The sequence below is a fragment of the Egretta garzetta genome, unplaced genomic scaffold (assembly GCF_000687185.1).
Source record: "Egretta garzetta isolate BGI_Z169 unplaced genomic scaffold, ASM68718v1 scaffold44, whole genome shotgun sequence".
Classification (NCBI taxonomy): domain Eukaryota; kingdom Metazoa; phylum Chordata; class Aves; order Pelecaniformes; family Ardeidae; genus Egretta; species Egretta garzetta.
Window position 1 is genome coordinate 1,280,279 of NW_009259490.1, and position 18,839 is coordinate 1,299,117.

Here is an 18,839-nt window from a genome sequence, read left to right on the forward strand (position 1 = left end):
GCCTCGCCCTTCTTGTGTCCCTTCTTCCCTTCCCCCGCTCGCCGCCCGTGGCAGAGAGGAGAGAAAAGACGTCTCTTCTTCTCCAGGCTGCCGCGATACGGGGGGGAGGGGGGGGCGGGGGAAGGAAAGTCTGCCTCTTCTCCTGACTCTCCGCCTTGCGAAGAGGCTTTGGGAAAGGGGAGGGGAAAGTCCCTCCTATTCGCGTGTAGGGCTTGAAGAGGCTGTTCTGCCCGTTCTTTGTCTACGGGCCTTCCAAAGGAGGGAACGGCTTAAACGGAACCGAAGCTAAAGCTAAAGCTAAAGCTTCGGTCCCTTTAAAGCGGAGTAGAGCTTTGTGTTTTCGTGGTTGGGGTGGGCGGATTCAGGTACCTGTCTCCGACATTTCATCTTCCAGCTTTCAGGAGGCAACGTGCCGAAAGACGCGTTCAGTGGTAGTATGTATGTGTGTGTGTGGGGGGGTGTTGGGGGGAGGAACTGAGCGGTCTTAAAACCAATTTAACGCCCTTCTGGGAGTTAGCACTGATAGTTTATTAGGAATGTGTTACTGTCTAGTTTTGCCCTGGAATAATCTTACCCCGCACTGGGATGTTCTACTCTGTGGTGTATAACTGTGGTATAACATCGGCTCTCGATTGAATCGCTGCTCCTGTCTCTTCCTCCTCGGTGGAAGGATCTGGTAGTAATTGATAATATGATGTTGCTCTGTGGGTGAAGTAAGATTTTTCTTAAGTAATCAATTTAAACTGCTGTGTTTTATTTTCTAGAAACAACTACTTTTTTGGTGTGTGTATGCAGCCTTGATGAAAGACCAAAGTGAATTATTAAACTGCTAATCTTGAAAACTGCATCACTATCTGTTGTTATCTCATGACAGCGGTGTTATATGATGATCAGTTGAATTCCTTAAAATGCCTCATTTGTCTGATATTCCAGAATAGATTCGTTTTGCAGTGGATTGTGATGATGATTCTGTTGTTGGAATAAAATTTTGAAATGGAGAACTAAGGTAAAAAGAGTGAATTAAGTTTTTTGTTCTCACTTGATGGTATCGTGAAAAGATAACGACTGCTATTCTGCTTGAATCTGTGGTGCATTAAGTAGTTGCTGTCACCAAAGGTTGATGGTGTGATTGTACCCAGCTAGAATTCTCTCAATGTGTAACATGTTTTACTCTAAAAAGCTCAAAATAATACAAATACCTTTTTTCTTATGTGTTCCTAACATTGTTGTGTATGCTTTTCTTCCTTGTCTTAACCACTTTAGAGATTTGAATGTTTTCAAATGAATGAATAAATTATGCAATAGTAAGCTGCCATTCACAGGTGAGCTCTCTGATATGGTACATGCCTGCCTTTCTTAATTCTCTCTAGAGCAGAAGATAGAATTCTACTTGGTTTTATATATCCAACTGCATTACAAATGAATAGCCACTAAATGGTGCTAAAGGATTGGGAAACATTTTCTCTTTAGTGCTGCAGAGAACAGTTCTGTCTCTGTTTGAAGAGGCAAGAAAATATTCGAGGTCGTTTCCTTCAGGTACGAAAAGAAAGTATGCTGCTATACTGCTGCTGGTCTTGTTCTTATACCTGTGCTTTCTGCTTTGTGACCATGCTTATTTGGTGAGTAATTAAAACTTCTGATTGCTGTTCAGTTTTTCAGATGAAACAAAACTGGAATTCATCCTGTTTTGGTAAATATTCTGCTAGAATACAGATTTCTCTGGCGGTTTTCGGGATGTAGTGGAATTAGCATGCTTTTATGTTTTGTGATTTCTTGTCATCTGAAGCTTTTGAAGTCTGAACTAGAGCTGAATATATAAGGGCTGCTAAATGATACCGTTCCAAATGAGTTATTAATGAACAGTTTGATTAGGCTTCACTTTAAGTCTGAGAGACACTAAAGTCTTGCATTTGTCATTCCTTAGCTAGCCAAGCACACCCACAGTTAATCTCTGTGATTATTCACCCTGCTGGCAAATGTCAGGTCCTCCAAAACTAGATCAAGTACCAAGCTAGGACTACTTAGATTTCTGCTCGCAATTTCCCTAATAATCACCAGTCTGATGATTGGAAATCTTCTAATGGGCAGGCTATTTTTATGGTTACTTCTCTTTTCTTGTCCTAATACTGTCACTTAACTATCTAAGTCGTGTTGTCTCTGATTTTCCTTGATGTTTGAGACTTCAAAATTTGATATCTTTTTCTGAACGAAGGTGACAAAGAAGCAATTCCTGTTTGCATTGTCCAGTATTACAATATGTTATGCTGTCACATGAGCAATTTTGAATACAAAGTCCTGCCACCAAAATAACTGTGTTGATAATTCTGCGTATAATTGAGTATTTTATTAGATATTTCGTTCCTTATTAGAATGTTCATATATGTAGTATTAAAATCCTGACCTGTGAAGGTGGAAACTTCGTAAAGACACATTTCTGCAATCAGTTTGGATTTCGGAAGTTGCTTAAAATGTTGAGGGAGTAAGATGCCATTGAGTGTGTTTAAGGAAAATGTAAATTAATTTTTTAAGTGCTACGATGTTATCTCTGAAATGTGTTCCTTTGACAGAAAATATTGAGGGCAGCATTGGTAGTATTTTTAAGTTCTTGCTCTCTAACATATAAGAGAAGTACCTTACAGCACTAAGTGGCTTATTTCCTCTTGCACCCAATAGCATTTTCTTTTAATGAAGACTTGGAGGAAAGAAGGATGTGTATTGGTATGTCTAGTGGTAGTGTAGAAAAATCAGAAGCCTGTTCCTGGAACTGATGACAATCATCCTTCTCAATGCTAATCCCAATGTGAATTCACGGGTTTCCTTATTTTGAACTGTTTCTATGGCTTTTCCCAGTGGTATTCCTCTGTTACTTTGAGCGCAAAACAAATCCACATGGCTCAAATATGCTAGAAATGCTTCTTGAATTTGATGTCAATGGACACTCATTCTATCTTTAATTTTTAACTCATGTTTGAATACCATAGTTCCTGCCATGCTTAGCAGGAATTCAAATTATTGTTTTAGTGAAGAAGGGAACTTTTTTGATTGTAATCAATTGTTCTTATTGATTTCTTCTTCGGTAAAATCAAACTTTTTTTCTTTATTAACTTTATTAAAAGTTGTACTTTTGCAGTATGGAATTGTGTGTCAGATGCACCTGTCCTGATGAAGACCAGGGCTTCCTGAACATAGAAACATAGCAGCCGCTGCACACCCTTACTTTTTGCGCTCTTACTGCTCATTGTGGCTGTTGCCTTGTACACAGTCACCGGTAGATAGAGCTCTTAGGTAATAGGAATGGACATGGCCATCTATGACCACAGGTCATATCCAACTAGGGTGTAAACAGAGTCCCGCAGGGGGGCAAATGGAGTTGGTCCTCCTCAGAGCAGTGAGTCTTCAGTCAGAGACTCTCCCCTTGGGTCAGGACACTGCCCAAGGTAGCTCATCAATGTTGAGAGCCCTTGCCTTATTAGGTGAGTAATTGCACATTTTGAGTCATTATTCCAAAGCTTAAGATTTCTTAACTCAGCTGTGTAGCATTAAATTCCCATTGTCACCCTGAACCTGTGGTTTCATTGGAGTACCAAACACTTTAGATTAGAACAAATATTATTTTGGGTTATATCACCTACCTGATTTGACACCTCCGCTACAGGAATGTATTTTGCAAATATTTAATTTTTAATGTCTTGAAGAAATGTAAATGTGCTGGGAAAATCCAGAGGCAGTAGCTTATGGCAAAATACTTAGCCAAGACTAAATATAGGTGGTGTAATTGGGGGAAAGGGAAAATACGGTTAAGGTGGTGGCTAAAGAATCATAAAGCCTTTATGGGTAGACATACAGCAGCAACAAAGTAGATAGGAAATTTCTAGCAACAGGAGGAAATAATAAGAATGGGAGAAGAAATGTCTGGTACCTTGCAGTCCATGAATTTTATTTTTTTTTTATTTTGGTGACATTTATAAACCAACACACACAAACCCAAAACAAAAAACCAAACAGCAAAGATCTGTACATGTAATAAACTTAATTGCTGTTATATTCTTTCCTTTGTCCATCTCTTAATTGAAATTCTGAAGTAGAGCCTTTGATGACATTTTTACAGGAGTTCAACTGGGGATGTGTCATGCTATAACGTGAGTTCTATGGAATCATAGAACAGTTCAGGATAGAAGAGATGTTATGAGTCCGTGTAGTACAACCTCTTGATAAAAACATGGTCAGTTTTTAATTCAGACTAGGTTGCTCAGGGCTTTGTCCAGCAGGATCTTCAAAACCTCTAAGGTGAGAGTTTTTGCAGTCTTCCTGGGCAATTTGTCCCTATCTGTGGTTGTTGCTGTGGTGAACTTATTTTTCCTCCTTTTTCATGTCAAACCTGCCCAAGTTTGACAGTTGAGGTTTCCTTTCTTCTTGCCTTGTGTCTCAGAAGAGAACCTGGCTCTGTTTTCTTAATGACCTTCTTATAGCAATGGGAAGTTGCTATGAGGTGCATCCTAAGATTTTTCTACTCTAAAAAATCCTCAGTCTGTCCTCACAAGTCTTGTGCTACAGCCCTTTTCATGAGCCGTCTTGGTGGATGTCTGGGCTCACTCAAGTTTATAATTTTCATGTACTGCTGGGCCCCAAATGGGTTGTAGTATTCCAGATGTGGTCTGATGAGTGCTGAGTAAAGGGAAACAGTCTTTTTCCTCAGCGTACTGGCTAGGCTTTTGTTGATCCAGTATAGTATGCTGTTAGGCTCCATTGTTGCAAGAGTGCTCTGCTCATTCACGTTTAGCTTGCTCTCCACCAGGACCCGCATGTTTTTCTCTGTAGAGTTGCAGCCCTGCCAACTGTTCTCTAGGCTGTACCAGTGCCAGGGATTTTTCTGTCCAAAGTACAGGACTTTGCATTTGTTGAATTTCATGAGATTCCTGCCAGTGACTTCTTCTGTCTCTCTGGTTCTTGGTCCTGAGCTCAAGTGGTGTGGTTTAACCTGGCAGGCAGCTGAACACCACACAGCTGCTTTCTCACTCCCCCCCTTCCCCAGTAGATTAGGGGAGAGAATTGTGGGAGAAAAAAAAGTCAAACCTGTGGGTCGAGATAAAGACAGTTTAATAAAACAGCAGAGGAAAATAATAGAATATACAAGACAAGTGGTGCATCATGCAGTTGTTCACCACCCACTGACCAGCCTGTCCGCTGCCCTCCTGCCAACTCCCCCCAGTTTATATACTGAGCATGATGTCATATGGTATGGAATACCCCTTTGGCCAGTTTGGGTCAGCTGTACTGGCTGTGTCCCCTCCCAGCTTCTTGTGCGCCAGCAGAGCATGGGAGGTTGAACAAGTCCTTGCCTAGTATAAGCACTACTTAGTAAAAACTAAAACATCAGTGAGTTATCAAGATTCTTCTAATACTAAATCCAAAACACAGCGCTATGACAACTGTTAGGAAGAAAATTAACTCTATCCCAGCCGAAACCAGGTCATGAAGTCATTTTTCCCCCAGATTTGGTGTCATCGTCGAAACTGGTAAGATTCTGTCTTCACTTCTGTTCACTGATAAAGAAAAATATTAGATGCATAAGTTAGTCTCAGACCTCTGAGAAACTTTGCCTTTAACCAACCTCCAGTGTCATTAACCACTGAACTTCAACTTATGAGCTCAGTGACCCAGCCAGTTTTTCATCCATCCAGTGGTCCATCCATCTAGATTGTAATGACCCAGCTTTGATACTTACTGCTCTCTTCTTATTCATAGATTCCAATAATTTTATTGCAGAAGGCAGTTGGGCTCATTAGGGTTTTGTTTTTTTTTTTAAAAAAAAAAACCCAAACAAACCAACAACTTGGTAAAGACTGGCTATTCCTAGTCCCTGATTTTTCTTTCATTGTGTCTAGAAATGGCTTCCAGTAGGACTTGCTCTATGAATTTCTTAGCAACTGAAGTGAAGCTGACCTGCCTGTTATTCCTTAGGTCATCCTTCTTGCCCTTTTGAAAGCTGGGTATAACATTTGTTTTTTCCAATTATAGAGGACTTTGTCTAATCTCCATGACCTTTCAAAGATGATAAAAGAGTAGCCTTGAAAAAGTATCAGGTAGCTCTTTCAGGACCTCTGGATGCATCCTATCTGGTCCAAATTTTTTCTTTAGTGTGCAAAACAGAGTAATAGTTCAGAATTCTCTCATTCACTCACTACTTCTTTCTTAAAAACAATAAAACTATTTAAAGGAGAATGGTTAAAACTTTTTTGAGTAGCTAGGTATTTAAAGCTCTTTAACATATAACTTTTCTAAAACCTAGTATCGGAGTGTCCTGGTAATTGCTTGTGTGGAAACCTTAGTTATGGTTCCCTGAATGTATTGTGTCTCAGCATATGGTTCCGTAAGTCAGGGCATTTGTGGTTGTCCTCAGCTCTGCGTTCCCTTTCCTGTGTGTAGGTACCAGTACTCACACGATCAGTTAGTGAGGTAAGGGCCCTGATGACTTCCCCTCCTCTTCTGTTTGCCTCCAACCTTGTTTCATTTTCTTCTGATCAGCCCTCTGCACTAGCGTAGGTTACAATTGCCTTGGCACCGTTTAATGTTGCAGAAGAAATGGGGGTGAGAAGAAGCAGGAGGGTGAGGCTGAGACGGCTCAGCCCTAAATTAGCTCGAATAGCTGTAGAACATCACACCGCCTTCAATTTGAAGAAGTTGAGATTCAGTTTTCCTACCTGCAATGTTTCACTTTGAAGGTCCTCAAAACTAGTTCTTAGGTACTTTTGGCAGATAGGAAGGGCAATATTATTCTGTTTCTAGATAATTCATATTCTTTATATGCAATGCTGTCAATAAAGTTTATTAGGAAATAATTAACAAGGCAGGCTTATTTTTATGAATGCCTGCTCAACATTTGTCCTCTGAGTTGTTGTTTTATCACAGCACTGTCATATTGCTGTCTTGCTTGAAAAGAGAGTTCTAGTAAAATTCAAATGTTAAATGGAATTAATTTTTTTGGTCTATAGTTAACAGCAGAGCAGGGTTGAATTTCACATTCTTCTTTAAATGTTGTTATAGTAGAAGGAAGTGCATTTGTTGTAAAGTGGGTGTTGAGTAGGATCAGTGATACAAGCTTGTCACTTATGTTTTCCTTGCTGTAAAAATGAAACCTGTGGTTGAACTCCAGTTATGTAACTTTGTATTTTGGAATCAGATTTGGAGGTGACAATTATGTGCCTTCTTTTAAATGCTTTGAGGCAGACATAAATTAGCCTGTTTTCACTACTGATTTGTCTCTATCAGTATGGAATCAACTGACAATTTGCATAAGAACTCAGTAGTGTATTTTCCTCAATAAGCATCTCTCAGCTATTTTATTGAACATTATCACCAGGACTTGGGTACCAGATCTCAGTCAGAGCAGAACATTTAGGATGGTAGCATATGCATCTCCTGTTCCCCACTCTTCCTTTTGGAGGGGTTTACCAGTCAGATCTTTGGAGAATTTAGTTACGCTAGCTGTTCAGTTTCTGTGTATGTCTGCTCTGCGATTCCAGGATAAGAATGTAGCTTTGTGTGAGATAACTGAATGACCTAAAATCAGCTTAGATGCTCTAAGAAAACTTTGGTCTCCCTGCGGATTTTGTTTGTCCCTTTTGGACCTCAGTACAGAGACTAGTTTATATATTTTATTTTGGAGCACTATTTGGGTAACTTAAATTTTAAAAAGTGAAAGATATTATTAGACTTCTCACTTGTGAGTGAATTAAAGCTTTCCAATGTCCATGTTAAGATGGTTGAGACAAAATATGCTATCCTGTTTTCTGAGAAGTTGACAGAGGGAGCTTGCACATACGGGAATGTAATTTCAGGGCTGCAGCCACCACTTGTGGCTATGGGACATCTTTGATGTCTATTCTTAGAGATGCTAATAATACCAGATTTGAAAATTCCTAGAGGTCAAGGGTTGGAGGGGACCTGCTGTGTTGTAAATGCCATCACCTTGCTAATTCTGGTGCCATTTCAAATCTTCCCTAAATGGATTACGTTTTATTTTAAAACTAACTCCCTTTTTTATAACATGTATTCTAATGAGAAGGCTGTTACAAGACCCTGTTTAATTTCCAGCCTAACTTAAATAAGCTTTCTTTTAATATTAGCACTATCTTTTAGCTTAGTCTTCTCCCTCTCTGCCCCCATTTCCCCCCCACACTTTTTAAGCTACTTAGGATATTAATTGTAAAATTTTAAGATGCTTGTAAGCAAAACTGATTTTCTTTTTCCCCTCCCTCCTAATAGCCTAGCAGCAGGTATTCAGTACTTCCTCCTTAGCTTTTTGACAAACTTTTCTGGCATGTAACACCTACTGTTGCCAGGATCCTGAGGCTCTTGGACTGTCTTGCCTAATCATGTTTTGTATGACTATTGCTATCTCCAAGATGCAATCTTGACATGCAAGTGCTGTCTGATCTTCAAAAGCTATGTCCTAGAGGCCTATTAACTTCTTAAAGTATGTTCTGTAGGCTTGCATCTTGCCAAATATGCAGTTGAGTAATCTTGCCTGGGATAGCAACGTAAGAAATTGCACTGCCATTTGTCTTGATGCAGTGGACGGTTCTGTGTTAAATATGTAAGCAACTCTATAGTCAACAGAAATGAGTACAGTTTAATTATATATTTTCTATGCCACTTCATTTGCGTTTTAAAATTTATTATTATAATATGCTTGTTACTTTAACATGATGAGCTCCCTAAATGTGTTATTGATAATGTTCACTGAGCCTTTAAAACGTAGAAACAACCTGAGCTGTTGAAATGACAGTAATAGAATTGACAAGTAATAGGTAGAAACTTTCCCTTCTTTTACCATAAAGCTATCAGAAAATACACGGTGAGTGCTGATTCATAGCGGAACATGTGATGGAGTTGCTCTAAGATTTTTCTACTTTGAATTTTTTCTCATGGTTCGTTCTTGTGATAGACCAGGTTTTGAAATCCTCTATTATTGTTTTGGGTATGGTGGGATTTTGCCCCAAAATTGTCCCCAGAGTTAGTTGCAGGCTGGTGGTATTTAACACTGGGAAAGCATTAGGGCATCTTTCTTATGTTGAAGGATTTTTAGTTGTGTTGAAGCATTTGGTTCATAGGAGGGATCGTCTTTATGATCCGTCTTGACGATGCCTGTGAAAGTGACCTTTTCAGATGGAAGCGGGGTGCTGTGTCTTGTTGCAGGAACGATTGGATGCAACATGAGTGATGAACAAGTGAAAGAGCTGTGTGCCATCAGATGTCATATATGAATGGGTTGTAAAACTTGGTAGCTCTGACTTTTGTGTGGACTACTTAAATGTTTAATCACAGAGCGGCCTTGGCTCTGTGTCCTACTTTTTTTTTCAGAGGCTTATGTTGGAAATCAGTGTTTTTGAAAGTGAATATGAGAACATTCTCTATATGAGTTGGCAGTTTTGTCATTTAATTAGTTCTTTGTTCACGCTGTCAAAACTAGGCTAAAATCTGCCAAATGTTTTTGCTAAGCTTTTCTTTGATTTATATTCTTTCTTTTCCACTGTGAAAGTTGAAAGACATGTTTGAAGGTTTTTTCTTTTTCTTTTCTTTTTTTAAGGTATACGTTGGTGAGCTTCCTCAAGATTTTCTTCGCATTACCCCAACCCAGCAGCAACAGCAAATCCAGCTGGATGCCCAGGCAGCTCAGCAGCTACAGTATGGAGGACCAATGGGGACAGTAGGCAGACTCAGCATTACTGTAGTACAGGTATAAATTGTACCATCTTTGTACAATTAAGTAATTGTAATTAACACAATCTTTTTTGCTTGGTGGCCACAAAAAGATTTTGTGTTGGAATTTGAGTTAGTAAATTACTTGAGTTACTAAACTACTTGTATATAGGGAATGAGTAATTTTTGAAGTTTCTGTAGCTTCGTGTTTCTGTCATCAGCATTTCTTCCAGTTTCATAGCTGCATCATACATGGTACAGCTATTTCCTATAAACCTTGCTATTATAGCACATAATCAAATAAACTCATGTTTTTCTCACAGTGAACAGGTTTTTCTGAAAACTTCTGTTAAGAAGGCTTCCTGTAGAAACACTTAGTGTTGGAAGACATTAGCAATTTTGAGAATATTGTAGGGAACTGCAGTTGCCTTACATATTTTTCCTTAAGTGACTTCTCTGTTCTATCCCCATTTCCTCTAATGCATTTGCTGTTTTTCCTTGCGCTTTCTGCAGGCTTTCTTATTAATCACAAATGCATAGTCCTAGCTCATTATTTTCTGTTTTCTCTTTTCCCTGGTTATCCTTTCTTTTATCTCTTGGCAGTATTGTATGCCTGCGTTGATTATGCATAAAATTTTAGGTTTTAAATCTTACCTGTCTTAACATAATTCTGTTTATCTACATTAGCATACCAGATGTTCTTCATATTAACTTAATGCACCTCATCTACTTAAAAGTGCTGTTTTCAAGTCATTCCCTAAAAACATACCAAACAGATATTTAACCTCAAATTTAGGACCAAGCCTGGAATAGTACACATATGGTTACAGCTTCCATGATGAGGTACTTATTGGGGAGTAAATCTATATATTGTCTCTCAGGAAAAGAGGCACTGATCCTTCCTTTCTATGTCTCTCACTGCTCAGTTTGCTCCTTCATAACCGATATCCTTCCTTTGAAAACTGGGGGTAATACTTTTTCAAAGTTTATTACTTCTAAGGTTTAGACACTTGAACTCATTCATTGTATACAATTGCAGCCCTCTTTCTAATTCTGAGGTGTTTAAAAAAAAACTTTGAACAGCAGAAAAATGTTACCACTTCTAGACCATAGCGGAAGAAGCTTTAGAATATTTTTTTTGCAGAGCTGGGAATAGATGATTCAGGTTAAACCTCAGGCCTATAAGGAAACAAAACATATATCAAATAGGATGCCATGTCTGTATAAAGTCTTTAGCAGTTTCTAGCAATTTGTATGCTACTCTATAGGTTCATCTTTGGCTGTTTGCTTGGGCAGGTTAAAGTGCTTTTTGTCATGGGATGTTGATCCAGTCAGTACAGATGGCAGAAGTTCCCGGGGCAGATACGGAGGCAGACAGTACAGTGTTCAAGAAGGAATTTTGCATCTCACTTTGAGTGACTATGCACAGAAACATCCAGATTCCTGTTTGGATTGGTGAACTGATGGAGCTGATACTGGTCTTTATCTGGTTCAATTCTCATTTATTTTTAGGTGCTTGTGCAGACAAGAAAAAAATACTTACTTTCCATGAAGAATAAAACCTAATCACTATTCTTGATGCCATGTCTGTAAATAACCACTTGTTATAGAATCACAGGATAGTTGAAGTTAGAGGGGACCTCCGGAATTTGTTTTGTCCAAACCCTATCCCACCTCCCTACCCCCCAGGCCAGTCAAGGATTAAGGAGTTATATACAAGGAAAGGCTGAGAGAGCTGGAGAAGAGTCTTGGGGGGGGAATCTTATCAACGAGTAATCCCTGCCATCAGGTATTTATGAAGAAGACAGCTAGGCTCTTTTCAGTTGCTATCTAGAGGAAAGAAAGAGGTGCAGTGAGCGCAGATTGAAATACAGCAACCTCTGTTTAAATATATGAAAAACCTTTTTACTGTGAGAATTGTCAAACATCTGAACAGATTGCCCAAAGGGGTTGTGGAGCTTCCATCCATGGAGACACTTGGAACTTGCCTAAACATTTTACAAGGAGCAGTGAGCTTGAAATAGACAATCTCTAGAGGTCCCATCCAACCTCACTCATTCTGTGAAGCCCTTAACTGTGTTAGTGACCCTTTGCTGGACTCATTCAAGTATGACCATGCCTTCTGCTGAGTAGCTCGGAACTAAAGGAGCAGTATTCCAGATACAGTCTCCCCAGTGCTGAGTAGAAAGAATCATCTTCCTTGACCTGCTAGCTGTGTTTTTCTTAATGCAGCCCAGGGTGCTGTCTGTCATCTTTGCTGCAAAGATGCATTGCTGGCTTATTTCCAACTTGGTGTCCACCAAGACCCACAAGTCCTTCTCTGCAAAGCTGCTCTCCAACCAGTTGGCCCATAGCCTGTAGTGGTGCATGCGGTTATTCCTTCTTGGGGTAGAACATTACATTTTTGTTGCTGAACTTTGAGATTCCTGTCTGCGCACTTCTCCAGCCTGTCAAAGTCCCTCTGAATGGCAGTACAACCTTGTGGCGTCCTGAGAGATAGTCTTCTGTACCTGTCTGAGAGTTTATGCAAGAATGATGTGGGAATCTTGGCTGTGCTTTAAGGCATGTGGCATTCTGGGTAGGAGACTTACCATAGCATAGTTAACCTATGGAACATAAAAAGCTTGTTGAAGTCTTTTGTATTTCAATATGTGTTGATAAAATATATAGAGCAGCATGCCTTAATTCCTTTACTAATAAAATGGTGGAAGATCAGAAAATGTTTTGGGGAAGGTAATTTACTGGGTTTTTTCCTTGCAGATATATAGGAAGGGTGGTGAGTTTGTCTAAGCACAGTTCATTGTGTCCTCTGAAATTACTAGACAGACAATTCATATGCTGTTTTTTCTTTTGGTGAAGTTTTATGGTAAGCGGCTTAATCTCAGGACTTCAGAGTCTCTAGAGAGTGCATAATTTAGGTGCCAACTTTTATACTTTGTTAAACCCACATTTACAAAGAACAGTTTGAGGTACTTCTCACCAGCTCTAATGAATGAATTACTGAACCAGCATGTGCCCTGAAGGAGAAAAGTGCTTTCCAGGCCAGAGCTTCAGCCATTGTGACTAAATCTTATGCAAGTCTCAATTGTTCCAGTTCTTTAAATGTCCTGTAGGTGGGAGGCATCTTAGGCACCATATTTTGTCACTTGTCTTACTATAAAAAGAGCTATAGGCTGCTTAGTAGAGGACAGAGAAACAGCATGTCCAAAAAGTCCGATTTCTATGTTGGCATAGCTATGCAGCTGTACTCAGTGTTGTCTTCAAGACTGTCATCAACTTGTTTTCTTCTATTCCTGTGATGTTACAGCAAAAGTATGTTGGACATCTTCTGATTCTCTACCTCATCTAGTTTTATAGAAATGTAGACCTTAAGTTGCCCACTGAATTGAGTAATATCAAACGCACACACTGAATTAAGTTTAATTGCTTTGAAAAGTATGTTCTACTAGGTTTTACCTCAGTTGGGGCTTTTGCAGTTTGTGCTTTTGTATTGTGTGATATTCTTGAAGCTACTGGATTTCTGTATTTCATCCTTTAAAAGTACTTCAGTGAAAGAGGACAGGCTACCTATCACATTAAGTTTATGATTGCATATTGGAGAGCAGCTACATAGGCAAAAATGGAAATTATTACTATTTCCTTGTAATCATGTATTTTTTGGTCTGGTATGAAGTAACTTATTTTACCTGTGGTAAAGATAGGTATTTTCTACAACAGACAGGTTAAAAACATTCCTTTTTCAAGGTCTCCAGACATTTAATGGTGTTGTTGGCTGTTCTATGTTTTTGTCTGACTGTTGTTTTTATTCTTCGGGGTTTTTTTCCTTCCTGTCTACCTTATAATTGATTCTAGTCCTTTGTTCAATATCTGATTGGTTTTGTGAACTAATAGTAATTAACTTCTCAAGTCAATCTAAATATTATACACTTACAGGCTTTTTTTTCTTTTCAGGCAAAATTGGCAAAGAACTATGGAATGACCCGCATGGATCCATATTGTCGAATACGGCTGGGGTATGCTGTGTATGAAACTCCAACAGCACATAATGGAGCCAAGAACCCCCGCTGGAACAAAGTTATTCAGTGCACTGTTCCCCCGGGTGTGGACTCTTTTTATCTAGAGATATTTGATGAGGTCAGAACTACTATATGTTTTATTCTCCCTCCCCATCTCCTGTTTGGACAGAGGCTTGGGTGGAATCTTGCAAAAAAAGATTGAGTTACCTAAGGCTGTTTCTTAGCTGTGCTCTCTGGGAGATGACGAGAATTTTCGGTATCCCAAGAGCAGCAGTGCATAAGGCTTCACTCTTCCCCAGGGATGTCAGAGATGTTACTTTTCCTTTGGTAGCTGATAAGGGTCATTATCAGGATTCCCTGCAAAGGAGGAGAAGCAAAAATGTCTGAGTGGTGTTTAAGCTCTTCTTCACTATCAATATGCCCTGCAGCCTTATGTTCTGTACTGTCCTATTAAAAATGGCTTGTTTATACAATGCTGTTTTACTCAGAAATTCTTCAGTGTTGTTCTAACCCAGGAGGAGCTTGGAAGCTTTCCCAAGCTTGGAAATGCTGAGAACAAAACTCAAATAGCAACTGTGTGTAGTCACTAGGAATTATTAGCAGGAACATAACTTAATCTACACTTGCCTGAATTTCATTCCAAGTGGGCATGGAGGCACTTGTCTATGCTTTACTTAAGACACGGTAATAAATACCTAACCTCTGAACAATTTCATTTCCTTAGAGATTGAGTGGGTCTAATTAGCAGCTTTGGTAGGTAATCTGCTCTACAAAGCTTTTCTAGAAGAGTACTATCTTGAATTTTAGTAGATTCTGCTAGATGTTGTTATTGTTGGCAGCAGGGAATATGTGCCTACACCTCAGCTGTTCCACTTAGCACAAACATACCTTCTTGAAAGATTTAAACTAAGTCTACAACTGAGGCTAAAGTCTGTGTTTGGGCCTTTTTTGCTGCCTCTCTTAGTGCGTGTAGTAAAACTTGACACTGCACCAGCTGTGTGATCATTACATGAGTGAGGCTTTTGGATGCCATTTTGTGGGCTTAGTTGATTGGTTGAAGTGTCTGTTTTGTTGCTGCAACCAGGTGGCAGATCAGTACTTGTATCTGCTCTTGAATTACTGGAGTTGACAGCCTATCATAGTAGTGTAAACAAAAGCTGATGACCTCTGATATGATGTCGCTAGATTAACATAGACTATGCTGATGTTATATTTCTAGAAGTGTTCCGCTTCAGGTTTTCAATTTCTTCTCATTAAATAATTGAAACAAATCTCTAATTCCACTTAAAGCATCATTCATCCTTGTTGGAAAGGAGATGGCTAAAATATTTACTGACAGTTTAGTAATTTCAAAAGGAATAACTTAAAAATAAAATTGGCATAGTGAAATAGAATAAAACTGAAGGAAGTGTTAGTCAAGAATAATTTAAAGATTTTTTTTTTTTCAGGACAATTAACGTGATAATATTTTTAAAATTATATTCCAGCGGGCCTTTTCAATGGATGACCGCATTGCTTGGACGCACATTACAATTCCTGAGTCTCTGAAACAAGGAAATGTGGAGGATGAATGGTATAGCCTGAGCGGAAGACAGGGTGATGACAAGGAAGGAATGATTAATCTGGTTATGTCATACACGGTAAGCCAAGTTTGGGGTGGGAGGAGGAGGGGATAGAAGCTTCTTGGGGAGCGGGAGGGAGATATTTTAGTCTGAGGTAGAATTAGTTCCATTGTACCTTAGTTTGTATGTGTTAACATTTAAAATAGTTATACTTAACTTTGGAATGGCAGTCAAAAATATTAGTTAAGGCAGTAAATACTTTTTGGTGAGGTGGTAAATGGGTATTTATTTACCTGGTTTTGCAATTACAAAATACCAGCTTAGTCCTGTGCTAATAGAAGCATAAAAAAGAAATCCTCAGTCAAATGGTCCATTGTAATTTCTAATTAATTAATTTCAGAAAAGTTCCATGGAATCTAGCTAACTTCTTTTTTTTCCCCAAAATCTTTAGAAATTCTTGTTGATTCAAAAGCAAAAATAATGGAAGCTCTTCTCTGTTTTAGGTCTTTCTGGATAGTTTGAATGCTCTTTCTGATTACTTTGGTTTTTATTTCCATTCTTTTTCATTTCGTGAAATGAAAGTGAAGGTCAGTCATGAAGTGCTGACTTAGATTGGTCCATTTAGCTGCTCATGGACTATTCTGTCATCTGTCACTTTTGATTTATGTAGCTTTTGGGTAGCGTGTGTAGCATGTGCAGCCCTGAATGCTTCATACTATGCTTGTACATAACCAAAATTTCCAAGCTGCTGTTGAGTACACAACTGGGAACAGATGTTCCCTGCTATTTGAAATTCACGTTCTGCCCGACATCTGAAGAGTTGTTCCATTACCCCTAGGAGAAATGAGTCTGTAATTAACATTTAAAACTGCCTGACCATGAATGTACTGTACATAGAATCTGACCGTTTAATATTTTCCAGGATCAAACTGAACAGGAATTGTGGTAGTAAAAGGGAATGGAGTTAAACTGATGCTTTGTTTAAAGTACTGGTTTAACTCAAAAATAGTTGACTTGAACTAAAATATGCTTCTAGGAGCAGTATACTGCTTTTAATAAAATTCAGGTTTGCTCTAAGCTTTAATTTACAATGAGTATGTTATATATTCATTTCACAAGAATAAGGCATGAAAGCTGATTAAACCCATATTGTAAAATAATTTGCTTCAGTAACAGAATTTCAGTGGTAAAATTTATTAACTATTGCAAAAGGCTAGTTTGACATGTTGTGTTTATAACAATTTACAGGCAAATAAATTGTAATTTTAAAGGATGGTTAATTTGCCAGAGATTTTGCTTAGTATAGATTAGCACTTGTAGTCATATTGTAATATTGAACATGGATTTGCAATGCGCTGATTTTTTTTTTTTTTTTTTTTGCAAATACTGTTTTAATTGTTGGTTTGGTTTTTTCTGTTTCTTGAGTAATTCTAATCTGTCTGTGCTTTTTGTGTCAAGTCTTTGCCAGCTGCCATGATGATGCAACCCCAGCCAGTGGTCCTGATGCCCACTGTATATCAGCAAGGAGTTGGATATGTGCCCATAGCAGGTATGTTTTCTCTCCTTGAAGACTCTTAAAACTTCCAGATGAAGGGTTTTGCAGAAATAACTACCAAGTTTCTCCTGTTTTTTGAAATGTAAAGGAAGCTATAAATGATTGTGTCCATGACTACTTTTCCCATGATACGTTTGTGGGAGGAGAAGAGTGAGTGAGTTAGGTGCAGGTCTGCTTTCAGTCTTGTACCCTGGTTTAAGGGAGTGGCATGAGTTTGATTAAATGGATTAAAATGACTATCAAGTTGGAACAAGTAGCTTGAACATTTTTCTTTTTAAGTATTTCTTTTAGACTTCTGTCAGGTCATTGATAACTAAATATCTAGCAGGCTGCACTGTAATAAGCATGTGCTTATTTAAATGGTGGCAAGCCATGTGTGAAAACTGTTCAGATTTCACAATCTGAAGTGAAAGTGTACTAAATGACTTGTAGTGTCAGAAGAGCAGCTTAAGTAGCCTGTAAAGGGATTGACTTTTCTGTGGTCTTTGAAAATGTTTTGTTGAAAACTTGCTACACAGCACTGTGTAGCACAGTGAATGAAAAATGATAGGGAGCTCTGAGATCATTACGTAAATACGTCAAAAAGAGCTAAAGCAGATACTGTCAGTTCTCTTAGTCTGTGCAAAGTAAGTATTGGACTTGTATAGAAACGTGTTAATTTATGTTTTGTAATTTTTTTACCAAAGATTAAAAGTTTAAACTATGTAAATAAGCTTGAATTTGCCCTACTTAGATAACTGATAAGTAAATTTCAGTTGGGCTTTTTTGTGCGTTACACTTACAGCTCTTTAAAGCTTCAGTTCATTGTATGGACATTTATTCAGTAATATGTGTGCTTTTTAGGGAAAATAAGATAAATTTACATATTTTGAATTTATTTGCATGAAAGTGTATGAATGAGTGATAATGTGTGTGACACATAATTGCAGTGCTGACACAACAGATTTTTTTTTTTTTAAAGACTCAATTCCTGACTGAATTTAAAATTTAATTCTCTGAGAAAACAAACCTCCTCAACGGAAGACTGCGTATGTAACTTAAAGCATCATACCTTCTGTTTCATTTTTTTTATAGAGTTAAGTTAGAGCAAAACATGGAAAAGTTTGGTTACATACCTTACTCCCCGATGAAACATGGTTTGCTTTGTTTAAAGTGCTTTGTTTAAAGTGCTTTTATCTCTATAGCTTAATTCTCAGAATTTAAGTCTTGCTTGCTTTGCCAACGAACTAGTTTCAACCTGTGTGTGCATCCTGAAGTGTGATTCCATTGTGGTAAGCCAGACTTCTGTGTAGCTTTTCTGTGTTTGAATTAGATGCCGTATCTTTTTTGTTTGTAGGTTCATCACATCCCTATATACTGAAGCAGTTTATGAGCTTCATAGTTATCTTGTCTATGGTTAAAAGGAAAACAATAGCTGGGGTGGTAGATATAGCAATGTAATAGAAGGTGCTATAGAATTTCTTGAACAGATCAAAATGAGAATCTTTGTATTGCAAAATTGCTGTGCCAGTCAAGAGTACAAACAGTAGAAATGAAGAGACTAGTTTCGGGTATAATTGAAACTACACATAGAACAGAACAGATGAAACTGATACTAGACCTTCAAAGTTGAAAAACAAGTACAGTGGTGTATCTTGATGTTCAGATCTTATTGTTCTGTAAATTTTGTATTTATCTTGAGAATATTTTTCAGTAATACTTATTAAATCTATGTGAACAAGTAAAGAAATCACTAATATTTAGCAAGTGACAGTAATGCCTAACACTTTAGCATATAAGAATTTGGCTTTATGTAACAATTTTATTGATCCATGTGCATTGCCCTTCTGCAGAGATCCAGACAGCATCTTAGTAATGCCTGACACTTTAGCATATAAGAACATGGCTTTATGTAACAATTTTATTGATCCATGTGTTGTAGCATTGCCCTTCTGCAGAGATCCAGACAGCATCTTTGTTTTAATTACTGCTATGACAATCTTCTGTATTAAGAATTCTTCCTGA

General features: G+C 38.3%; 1 protein-coding gene across 5 annotated transcripts in view; it reads left to right on the forward strand.

Annotated features, from left to right (window-relative positions):
• Positions 1-48: 48 nt before the first annotated feature.
• LOC104124924 (toll interacting protein) overlaps positions 49-18,839 on the forward strand; it is a 31,578-nt gene continuing 12,787 nt past the window's right edge. The window contains exons 1-6 of one of the 5 annotated variants that reach the window (XM_035892849.1): positions 49-438; positions 765-3,473; positions 9,590-9,739; positions 13,654-13,836; positions 15,206-15,358; positions 16,739-16,829. In XM_035892849.1, coding sequence (XP_035748742.1) covers positions 9,701-9,739; positions 13,654-13,836; positions 15,206-15,358; positions 16,739-16,829 — 466 coding nt within the window. In that variant the 5' untranslated portion in view covers positions 49-438; positions 765-3,473; positions 9,590-9,700. Of the gene's footprint in view, positions 439-458; positions 3,474-9,589; positions 9,740-13,653; positions 13,837-15,205; positions 15,359-16,738; positions 16,830-18,839 lie in introns of those variants that run through there. The other 4 variants (XM_035892848.1, XM_035892851.1, XM_035892847.1 and 1 more) reach the window with 4 other exon arrangements.